Genomic DNA, 12,149 nt, shown 5'->3' with positions numbered 1-12,149 from the left:
TCAGCCACAGAAAACAATGAAGTCTTGCCATTTGCAACAACATGGATGGATCTAGAAGGCCTGCTGCTAAGGAAATAAGTCAGAGAAAGACAAACACCATATGATTTCACTCATATGCAGAACTTAGAGACAAAACAAACGAACACAGAAGAACGGAGACCAGCCACAAAACAGAGTCTTAAGAGAACAAACTGATGGTGACCAGAGGGGAGGTGGGTGGGGGGATGGGCGAAATAGGTGAAGGGCATTAAGGAGTGCACTTGGGATGAGCACTGGGTGACGCATGCAAGCGTTGAATCACTGTATTGTACACCCGAGACTTACGTATAGATGTAACACCGTGTGTTAACTGTACTGGAGTTAAAATAAAAATGACGTCTGTACACACACAGACCAGACCCTACAGCACAGCATTTAGGCCACGTACATGCATATTCTGAACAGCACGCTCAACCAGAAGTTGCTTTCAAAGTTATATACGGTATTTGCTGTTTATCCTGATGATGGCAAGGCCTGAAGGGATTTTTAGGCCCTCTGAATAAATAAAGTTTTATTATGTTTCTAATTGTTTAAATGTGGTTCATTTTGTGGTCATTTTCTACAGAATATAAAGCCACATTGGCTACTTGCTGGTAATTATTTCTGGGATAATCTCAGTACAGTAGCACTGTGGGCTAACTCTTCTGGAATGGTTTTTGACCCCGTGAGATGCTGGAGCTCATCATGTGAAACTTAGAAGTTTTCAGTAAGTACAGTTCTGAGTGGCTGTGTGCGTGAGTGGGTCACCGTGGACGTGAGAAGAATTATTACCCTTAGCTAATAACTAAGAAGGTTTTACTGAAGCAAGAGGAGCCCAAGAGGACCTCTGGAAGTCAAAACGTTCCAGAAGGGAAGCATTCGGAAGGACCTTCCTAGCTTTTGAAAAAGAGAAAGAAAAAAGATGCCGACCAGCCTTCGACCCCCTGGTTTTATAAATTTCTACATCGTGTGCAGGCGCTTTCCCTTTTCCAAAACACACTGGAAACAAGGTTCATGGGCAGACAGAAGAATTCTTACCATCATGACACGCATGAGCGCCGTAAGCAACTTTGTGTGTAAACACTGGAGGTGATCTGAGGGTAAGCTGGCAACCCAGACAGGAAAGCCCCGCTCAGTTGTTCAGGCTGCCCACAGCGGTCTTCTCCCAGGGTGAGCTTACCTGTTGGAAACCGAGTCAAAATTTCTCTCAGGCTTCCTGAAAACCAGTGGTAGTGATGACTCTCCTTTCTCGAGGACCCTTTGCGAGCCACAGATCTTCCAAGCTGCTTCAGACGTCTCAGCTGTCAGCCCCCTCGCGATCCTTCCGGAAAGTACTGCTCTCCTCATGTTCCCGTCGAAGAAACTGGGTCTCAGACAAGCTGAGCAACCTCCCCAAGGTCACCCAGCTAGCGGCGCCAGGCTGGACTCGGACTGTCACCCAGCTCTGTCTGCCCCTGCTGTTACCTCTCACGGACACCCGCAGGGGCCCCCAGAGCCACGGTCCCACGCGTGGGCGTGGAGATGGCTGGGGACCACGTGCGCCCCTGCGGCTCCTTGTTTGTGGCCAGCAGCGCCTCCGGACCCTCTTAAGCATTTGAGTTGGGGCTTCCTTTCTGCCTGCCAGGTTGGCGAGCTCCCTGCCGTCACTGCTGTCACTGCACGGGGGGCCTCTGCAGTGATCCGGACACCCTGGGGGTATTGGTTTCTGTCTCAAGGAGAACCACCTCTGGCTCAGAACCCCCTCTGGTTCTCTTAGCAAAGAGAACCACCTCTGTCCATCAGGTGGACAGTCTCAGGCTCACTCTGGGCTGGAGATGGAGATCTCCTTCTGGGAGATGTCTCTTTGCTCTGAGGAAGGCTGACTGGCACTTTCCTGCACCTCATCTTTCCAAAGTCTACTACTGTGTTTGGAAACAAGAACTTTATTGGTGATTTTCAAAAAGAGGTAACTTAGAGCGGTAAAGAAACACCTAATGTACACCTCCGTGCTTTGTCCAGTATTGGTGATTTTTCTTTCAGTTTCCTCAGATCCTTGCGTTGGAATCTAGGCATCGGGGGGAGGGGCTGGGTGCTCCCAGATACCTGTCACCCTCACCAGGCGAGCCAGAAGTCCTTGTCACTTAATTCATGTCAGCTCTAAATACATGGTAGTAAGCGCTGTCCTGCCTGAACTACGTGATCGTTCTGGTGACCCAGGTGAAACTTGATGTCAGTGTGCTTCACACGCAGTGAATTGGTAGAAACAATCCGTTGTTGTCATTACGGCAAAGGGTCGTGGGGGTTACTTTTATTAAGTGTAAAGTTAACCAGTGACTTTCCTACCCAAAAGGTAGAAATCGCTTTGACCTCGGTTTCCCCTTGTGCTATCAGTTTTTTCTTATGAGGCCTGGTTGGTGGGTGATTGGCAGCTGTGGACAGGATTGTATCTAGTATGAGAAGGATCGAGGCCTCGAAGCATTTTAATGTCACAGTTCCTCCTACCCTTCAATCCTCCTATCTTTAATCTTATATTAGACTAAAAAAATTTTGGGGTGTGCCTGGTGGATCAGTTGGTTAAGTGTCCAACTTCGGCTCAGGTCATGATCTTATGGTTCGGGGGTTCAAGCCCTGTGTTGGGCTCTGTGCTGACAGCTTGGAGCCTGCAACCTGCTTTGGATTCTGTGTCTCCCTCTCTCTCTTCCCCTCCCCTGCTCATGCTCTGTCTCTCTCTCTCTCAGAAGTAAATATTTAAAATTTTTTTTAAATCCTCTTTTAAGTATGCTCAAATGGAACCACATTAAGAAAAGTAAGGGTCTTAAAGAAAATAATAAAAGATAGTAACAGTATATTTACTTTAGATTTCAGTGGAAATACATACATATATATATTAATTTTCAATTATGAAGAAATACACATAAGATTTACCGTCTTAACCATTGTTAAGTCTATGATTCTGTAGCGTTAAGTATATTCACGTTCTTGTGCACCAACTTCCAGAAGTTACTCATCAGGCAAAACTCTATACCCATTAAACAACTCCCCATTTCTCCCTCCTTCAGCCCCTGGCAATCACTGTTGTAATTGGAGATCATTTTGAATGTTAGTAATTGCATAACAAGAAAGTGATTTTTTTTCTTCCATTGGAATAAATGAAATAAAGCAAATGTCTAAAAACGACAAAGCTTAATCTGTATCTTTTGAGGAATTATTATTGCCACATCCGTGAGGCAGTTTTTCTCTGGATGGACAGATACTTTGTGATGATTGAAGTTTCTGTGTAACACAGGGACTGAGCTTCCTTGCAGAAAATGATGAGACATTTTCAGATGTTTAATGAGCATAGAGGTTCTCTAACTATAATTACTGTGTTGGTTAAAAGAACATAAAGTGATTGCAGAATTATGGCCTCTTCTGAGTTTTCAGTCTCTTACACACGGCTCTTCGGCCTGTGACACAGAGGTGATGTCTGAACATAAACATTTTGTGTGTGACGTCTTGGATTTTTTTTTTTTTTTCCCCAACCACAGCATGAACAGACTGAATACTTTGCCTCGAGGATTTGGCTCTCTCCCAGCTCTTGAGGTCCTTGATTTGACTTACAACAACTTGAATGAAAACTCTCTTCCCGGAAACTTCTTCTACCTTAGTAAGAAACTTTTAATTCTATAAATCTCCTTAAAATGGTACTTTGCGTTCTGAAAGTGAAATTTATTTGCCAGGGCCCAAACTCCAAGAGAAATTATTGGACGTATATATTTTTTTCTTCGCACATTTCTTTTGAATATTCCTTCATAGCTCAGCAGTATGTATGTTTGATATATAGTTAGCTGACACCATTGAGCTCAAGTGGACTTAGTAATGTCATATTAACTTCCGGATAGAGATTATGTACCTAAATGAGATCGAGTCTCACATTTAGCTAAAGAACTTGACTTCCTTCTTAAAGAGCATGCAAAAAAATAATAATAATGTATGTGTTCTCCCATGTTGCAATTAACTCTTTGTAAGCTATTTCCCCAAAGATATTTCAACCAATTATATATAAAAATATGCATTAGTAAGCTACTGACAGAACTTTTTAAGCCTCCTAAAAAATACTGTCAATGATGTGGTCTGTTTCATCTATAGAATACAATCAAACGTCAAGAAATTGTCATAGATAAACACACTTTATCTTTTCGACTGTATTCTTTGCAAGCAGATTTCTTGCTGCAGATACCCGTAAAAATGAGGGAAAACTGATTTTTCTGAGAACTCACAAAATATTTAGGAAAGATTTGCTTTCCTTAAATGAGTGTTCTGCTTCTCCAAATAGTGACACGTATGGCATCCAGAGATTCTGAATTTTCTGAGCTGGTCTCCAAAACTTCATTTATAACCTTATGCATATTCTCTCCCCCAGATTTTCCCAAGCACATGATGAAGCCAATTCTAAAATATTTTCATGGGCCATGAAGGAGATTTTGTTGTGTATATTAACACAGAGTTCTGTCGAATTTTAAAACATTTGAGTGTAATTGAATACCTGTAAGCAAACAAAACAGACCTCTGATTATACTTCTTTTTGGTCAGCGATAAAAAAGATGCGTTAGGATTTTTTCCTTCCGTAGTTCGGGGCTGTGTAATCTTGTGAACAAATTTCTGACCGCTGATATTCTGCCTGGGTTAGGGTTTCTCTATTTGTGAATTCCCATGTCGTCCTGTTAGCTCCTTTGTCCTCATTTATTTTTGTGGTTAAGGCTAGAGAAGCAATTAATAATAATTAGCCCGATTATTAAACAATGAACTGTGATTATGGCCTTCATCACCGGAAAGCCTTTTAGTTATTTATTTTTAACATAGTTGCATTTACACGACAGAACCTTTTTGCCTGAAGCGTTGACACCAATGTCACAGTGGTTTTCTTTGTTATACATACGGACGCAAAGCATAAATGTGGATCGGAAATGATAGAAGAAAAGTCGCTCTCTTTCCTGAAAGCGTCTTGAAACCCTGTGCCAAAAACTGCCGATGCCCACGGTTGCTAATTGTGTCAGTCCTCTTGGATATAGATGTTTTCCTGACCACACCAGCCCCACAATAAGCCAGTAAATCTAAGTTTGACCTGCTTCTTATTATTGGGAGCCTTAGGTGTGTCACAGGCTTTTCACCGAGCCGGGGTTATTAATCAAAGCTGACTCCCTTGTATTGATCAGACCTCAAATGGTTGGATTTCATGCCACCCTGTTTATATATCGCTGTTTAATTCGCAGCCACCCTGCGTGCACTCTATCTAAGTGACAACGATTTTGAAATCCTGCCGCCAGATATCGGGAAGCTCACAAAGTTGCAGATAGTAAGTAATTTATCTAAATTCTTGGAAAATCAATTCACTTCTGCAGCCCTTGTAGGAGTAGAATCAAGTCAATTTGAGCAGGGGTGAGGTTTGTTGTGTAGGAATCAGCCACCACTCCCGATACTGTTTGTTGTTCATCTGTAGGCACTTGTAAATAAATTGAAAGCATTGAGCCTTCAAAGAAGAGAGGGCATGGAAAGGACGAGAGCTTCTGTTGAGCGCCTCTTTACGTGAAAACTGTTTTGACAACCCCTTGTTTTCTTATATTTAGCTCAGCCTTAGGGATAACGACCTGATCTCGCTGCCTAAAGAAATCGGAGAGCTTACTCAGCTTAAGGAACTCCACATTCAGGGGAACCGCCTGACCGTTCTGCCCCCAGAACTAGGTAAGGTTGCTGATGATGTCAACTCGGGGTTTCATTAATATCAGTGATCCCGGTGCGGCAGTTCTGAGCAACGCTCTCTCCTCTTGGCAAGCACCCTCCTCCGAGGTGCTCCTTCTGATCATTTCTAGAAGCATTTGTCCTTGACCAGGGTTCAGCTGTTAAGGGTTTGACCTGGCATGCTGCTGTGTTCAGCAGCCCGAGCACCCAGAGAAACTGCTGATGAAGAATAACCCAGCTCGGCCCGGGCATGGGGTCTGGGGAAACAGCCCTAGGGTAGTCGTAGCGGTCTTGTCTGTGTCTCCTCCTTTGCTGGCTGATGATTTCTTTAACAATTAATTAATTACTTATTTATTTACATTTATTCATTTTTTGAGAGAGGGCACGCAAATGGGTGGGGCAGAGAGAGAGGGAGACACAGAATCGGAAGCAGGCTCCAGGCTCCGAGCTGTCAGCCCAGGGCCCGATGTGCGGCTCGAACCCACGAGCTGTGAGATCATGACCTGAGCCAAAGTCGGGTGCTTAATCAACTGAACCTCCTGGGCACCCCAACAACTTTTTAATCAACCCACCACTCTTATGTTTTTTTTTTTTTTAATCTCTTAGTTTTTAGTTTTAATCCCTTGAAAACTTTTGCCACATAAAGTATTTGTTACGGCTGCGTGAAGATACCTTTTGCCATCGTGCATTTGGTTCTAGCCTGACTCCACTTCCATGGGAATTGCTAAATATGTTCCAGCTGAGAATTCCCTCGTCCTGCTTCTGTGGCAGATGAATCTTAGTCCTCTGCCTGCTGATTCACATGGCCCAGGGTGGGCTTATGACGTCCCTCGGAAATCACGTTCAAACCTGTTACTCTGTTGCCGACGTATTCTGCTCTTCTGGAAAGGTTTCATGAGTTTACTTCTCTCGTGCAGACCCTCCGTGTTCTCTCATTCCTTCAACCCATTGAACTGCATTGTTCCTCAAACTGTGAATATTTGCTTTTCTGCTCCAGAATCCCATAATTTGAAAAAAAAAAAAAACGAACAAAAAAATCGCACGTTTAACCCAGAGTTCTTTGAGCAAGTACCTCAAGTGAACCTGGCCATTTGAAAGAGGCCAGGGGTTGCCACTTGGAACGAAAGCTCCATGAGAGCGGGGTGGGGTTTTATATTCCCTCCCTGCTGGGTGCCCCGTGCCTGCCATGCTCTAGGCTTCAGGTTGGTGCTTGAGGAATGGGTACTGAATGAGTTAATGAAATGAGGACTCACCTGGCAAGGTGCTGGGAAGGCCATGCGGAGGCAGAGTTTGACGTCCGCCCAGAGCCATGCTCCCCTTGTGGAAGCCAAGGCCACATTTCCAGCGCTCAGTATCCATGTACGGCTCGTGGCTACCCCCGGGGAAAACCCAGGTACGGAACGTTTTCATCACAGGGGGTTGTGGTGTGAAGGAAAAGCATTCCTGTGGTTTCATGGAACGATGGAAAGTTTCAGCACCACTTGCCCCATCTCCTTGGTCAACTTTGTCGTTGTAAAAGGTCTGGAGGAACTTGCGCCAATTTGAAGGGCTGAGAAGTAGCTCAGCACGTTGTCCTCACAGTTACAAGTTGTCATGCGTCACTTAGGAGCAGGCTGCGGGACCAAGGAAAGATCGTTGCGAACGTTTTTAAGGCGAAAAACTCCTTGTCAGAAGAAAGGGTTTGTACTGTGACTGTTGACCAGGGGTGGTAGCATTAGTGATACCTGGGGGGCTTTGGCAGAATACACATACCTGCTTCTTCCCCGACCTGGTGAATCAAAATCCCCCTGCAGGAGACGAATTCTCGTGCCATTTGGAAAAGCTCCCTCTATGCTTCTGGTGTGCGTTCTTGGGTAGTGTGATTAGGAGAAACTTCTTTCTTTTTCTTTCTTTCTTTCTTTCTTTCTTTCTTTCTTCTTTCTTTCTTTCTTTCTTTCTTTCTTTCTTTCTCTCTCTCTCTCTCTCTCTCTCTCTCTCTCTCTCTCTCTCTCTTTCTCTCTCTCTCTCTCCCCTTCCTTCCTTCCTTCCTTCCTTCCTTCCTTCCTTCCTTCTTTCTTTTTTTTTTTGAAGTGTGTTTTGTTATTTTATTTCATTTTTCAAGCAGAGAAGCGAGCGAGGGCATTGATCAGTGATTTCTATCAGGTAATAACTTTGCTAGGAAGATATACCCAAGTGAACACCTATGTCCTTACATATTTTGAAATCTTAAATCATATTGCTTATCCATTTAAATATCTTGCTTAAAATCTAGTCCTACTTATCTAACATTTCTGTTAAGCTCTCCAGTAACAAATTATATATATATATATTAATTTTTGTTATTATATATAATTTATTAATATATGTGTGTGTGTATGTGTGTGTGTGTATATATATACACATACATACATATATATATACACATACATATATATATATATGTATATATATATTTTACTCAAGAGTACAGTTGAGGAGAAAGTCACTAAATGACTGTTTTTCAAGCCATACCTAGGAAAGCTTAATCCCAACATCTGCCTCATGGCAGATTTCCCTAATGACAGGCAAGTACTTAGCTGGAAATAAATCATAAATCATGACCCCCTGGGAGTTTCTGTTAGAGGTCGAAAGTAGAGATGAAGACAGATGTATTCTTTATTTTTAAATGGTGGGTTTTTTTTTTTTTTTTGAGTCAAGAATAATCTAATACATAGTAATGTAATAATAATCATTATAATATTATGTATTAGGGTGCTGTGACGCATGCTTTTCCTGCCCTAGCTCCCATAATTGTCATAAGACTTGTCAGCGGACTTTTGAGAGGTAAGAACACTGAAGCTTAGCACTGTCTGTAGGGGCACAGCTAACGAGTCACAGAGGCTTGATTGGCATCGTGTCAGGCTGTCCTCCAGGTCAGTATTCCTCCCCACTGTGGTGTTCTCGGTTCCATTCCAGCCGGCAAAAGGATTCCCAGAAAGTGCAGCACCCGCTCACTCCCCCTAGTGGCAGGAGAAAAGCTACTCTCCTCTGGCGGTTGGATGGCCAGCATGGGGAGGGGGGCGGGGGTGTAAGCAGCAGGTTGTAATACCCTGCAGAGTGCAGATGAGACGGCCTCTGTAAAACAGTGCTCTTCTGCTAGACCCTCCAAAGTTGCACGGTCCCTGGGTCCACCTAACCCTGTCCCCATAGACATACAGCCACAGCAGAAATGTTTTGGTTTGGCTTGTCCACAGTAGCTAAGATGATCGTCTGGAGTCGCCCTGGCCTAGCTAATGAGAAGCACTGGGGACTGATGTGCTTGAAGTGCATTATATCTGTCCCGACAGCACCCACTGGCTACAAGCTTACTTCTGGGTGCACCCTCAAGTGTGGATGATGCTCTCTCCCCTGTATGTTCGTATTATACATATCGGCATAAGCAAGGCAAATGCCTTTGAGATTTCTGTGAAATTTCCTTTAAAAATAAATTGGGAGGTGGGGCGCCTGGGCGGCTCAGCTGGTTAAGTGTCCAACTCTTGGTTTCAGCTCAGTTCACGATCTCATGGCTTTGTGAGTTCAGGCCCCATGTCAGGCTCTGCGCTGACAGTGTGGAGCCTGCTTAGGATTTTCTCTCTCTCCTTCTCTCTACCCCTCTTCCACTCACACTGTTTGTCTCAAAATAAATAAACGTTAAAGAAAATAAAAATAAACTTGGAGTTTAACAACTTGAAGCCTTATTGGTAAGTGTCTTTGAACCAAGCAGTGGAATCCAGATGTGTTCTGACTTGTCAGGTCTAAGAATGTTCAGGGACACGGCAAAATGAAGTCAGGAGTTTGGCTGGAGTTTTTTCTGTGTTTTTCTATTACTTTCCTTTTGTTGGAAATCCCTGAATAAGTTACTTTACCTGCTGTGTCTGATTCCTAGAAAGTAGTACACTTGATTTCATGTTGGTCCATATGCATATAGCAAATTAGGTACAAATCAGGTCTGTCATTCACCCATTCAGACATTTATTAAGTTCCTACTTTAGGCCAGGTCATGTCTCCAAGGAACTGACTTTCCAATAAAGTCAAATTCACTAACTCATCAACTGTTTATTGGGCCCCTGCTTCATGCTTGTTTCTTAGAGATAGGACAAGGGACAGATCCTGCAATGGGGGAAGGTGGATGAGTGGATAGATGGATACCATATTAGATAGTAAATACTCTGTGAAAAAAATAAGCATGGAAGGGAGCGTCTAGATTGTGGTGGGGGCAATATTACTCTGTTGACCAGAGTCAACAGGGAAAGGTTTGCCTATAAGTTGGTGTCATTTAAGCAGAGACCTGAACAAGGGAGGGGACTTTCCTGGCAATGGAAACAGGAAGTGCCAACGTCCTGAGATGAGTTGTGTGTTGAGGAATAGCAGGGACGCATATAATACACTTCAAGTGCATCAGTCCCTAGCACTCCCAAGGGGAGGGTGGGGAGAGGGCAGAGGGGAGCTCAGTTAGGAAGTGGGGACTAGATCCCATGAGAATTTATGGGCATTGTTAAGGATTTTGGCTTTTTCTCTGAGTGAGGTGTCGTGGCTGCCTGCATAATGGCCCCCAAAGATGCCCCCGTCTCTGGGCATTTGTCACCTCACATGGCGAAAGGACTTTGCCAGTGTGATGTAGAATCTTGAGATGGAGAGATTATCCTGGATTACGAAGGTGAGCCCGGTATAATCACCTGAGTTTTAGAAGACAAAGGCAGGAGGGTCAGAGACAGAAGTCAGTAGTCGAAGGTGTGATGACAGAACCAAGAGGTTGGATTGTCGTGGAGGGGGCCTTAAGCCAGGGAATGCGGGTAGCTTCTGGAAGCTGAAGAAAGCAAGGCAGTGTGTTTTCCTCCGAAGCCTCCAGAAGGCATGCAGCTACGTTCATCCAGATGGTGATAATGGTCAGATTCTTGGTCTGTTTCAAAGGCAGATCGAACAGGAACTGGTGATGACCTGGGTGAGGGGGAGAGTGGAGGTTTCAGACCCTGGGAGCTAAAAGGATGGGAGAGATAACAGGAAGGGTAGGTGGGGAGACGTGGGGAGGAGAGGAGCTAGTCATTAGCCGAGTTGTGGGTGTCTTAAGATCGAGATGCTTTTTTGGATGTCTAATCGAGAGGGCAGCTGGGTTGTGCGATCTGAAGTTGGAAGTGAGGTCTGGGCTAATATATGATTTGGGGCGTTATAAACATAAATGTAATGCCACCGAGTGGACGAGACCCCCCGGGTATGACTGTAGAAGATAGAGCCTGGGAGCACTGTGGTTCCTAGACCCTAAAGCCAGAGGGATGTGTCTGGCTCACTCCCAGGCAGGTATCTGGCCAGTTTGGGGACTGTGGCTTCCCCTGATTGGCTCCACGATGACTCCCTCGTGCTGGTGCAGTGGGCATGCTGTGCTTCGGAGGAAAAATGTTTTTCCTGACATGTGCAGTTAATTCTGCCAGTGAAAGCATGAAACAGACACAGTCGAAATCTTGTCCAGAGCCTGCCTGAAACTGAATGTCTCTTCAGGACCCGTCCTTTAGCCAATCTCTTCAAAGTAAAGCAGCGATGTGAGTGAATGAAGTTTCACCCGGTTTTAATTAGTGGCAGAATGAGTGAGTGGAGTGGAGGAAAGGCCTGCATCGGTAGGGAGGAAGGAAAAACGGACGCCCCGAGCAGTCCTCAGAACAGACAGAGCACCAGAGTGGACAGCCTCCTGGAGGTGCTCTCTGAGCGGCGGTCCTCTGCTCTGCTCTGGCATTTCCTCTCTCGCCCGAGACCGCTGTTGTCTTGTGAACTGAGGATGTGACTTACGTGGTTTTGCATGGTCTCCGCTCAGTTGTCCAGGGTTCAGTTACTTGCTCTTGCTGGAGTCATTTCTGGTTTCTTGGCCCCTAGGCAGTCCTGGGACCTCTTCTCCCATATCTGTCACCCAGATAATTGCCGTTAGAGAAGGAAATGGCCTTGGTCAGTGGGTATGCAGCAGAGCAAAGTGTTTTAGGTGTTGGAACCTTGTCTACACCAATTTAAGCCGCCTGTAGGAGGGACGTGTGCAGTGCCACATACACCTGGGGCTGGCTGGCCTGGTGTCCTACTTTGTATGCCAGGAACCAATAGTATTTTTTATTACAGAAATAGGAGAAGTATATGTATTCTTTCTAGCATATTTGTGAAGAGTAGAGACAAATATTAATTCCACTCAAAAGAGTAAGTGATGTCAGGAATTGGGAATTTTTCTCCAATTATAATTCTGTAGAAGGAACAGAATTAAGAAAGAGGGGATAGACCTATCTAAACTCTTTTGTATTACACCTCTTAATCCTTTTCTTTATGGTGTTGAGAAGCTAAAGAAAATACTTTACTGAGGCAGGCAAGAAGGAAACGCAGTTTTCTTTTTGGTCAGTCGAGTCCCAGGCTGTGTCTTGTTCATTGTCTTTTGCGTTATTTTCACTCTGTCAGTTGTTTCCCAGTTA

At 44.5% G+C, this 12,149-nt stretch overlaps 1 protein-coding gene across 9 annotated transcripts in view; it reads left to right on the top strand.

Moving 5' to 3' along the window:
* Window positions 1-12,149, top strand: part of RSU1 (Ras suppressor protein 1) — a 355,401-nt gene that overhangs the window by 61,652 nt on the left and 281,600 nt on the right. For all 9 annotated transcript variants that reach the window (XM_019833992.3, XM_045060946.1, XM_019833993.2 and 6 more), the window contains 3 exons: window positions 3,525-3,643; window positions 5,250-5,332; window positions 5,604-5,718. In XM_019833992.3, coding sequence (XP_019689551.1) covers window positions 3,525-3,643; window positions 5,250-5,332; window positions 5,604-5,718 — 317 coding nt within the window. The remainder of the gene's footprint in view (window positions 1-3,524; window positions 3,644-5,249; window positions 5,333-5,603; window positions 5,719-12,149) is intronic.

Source organism: Felis catus, chromosome B4, assembly GCF_018350175.1.
Source record: "Felis catus isolate Fca126 chromosome B4, F.catus_Fca126_mat1.0, whole genome shotgun sequence".
Taxonomy (NCBI): domain Eukaryota; kingdom Metazoa; phylum Chordata; class Mammalia; order Carnivora; family Felidae; genus Felis; species Felis catus.
This window is presented reverse-complemented; position numbering and strand designations above follow the sequence as displayed.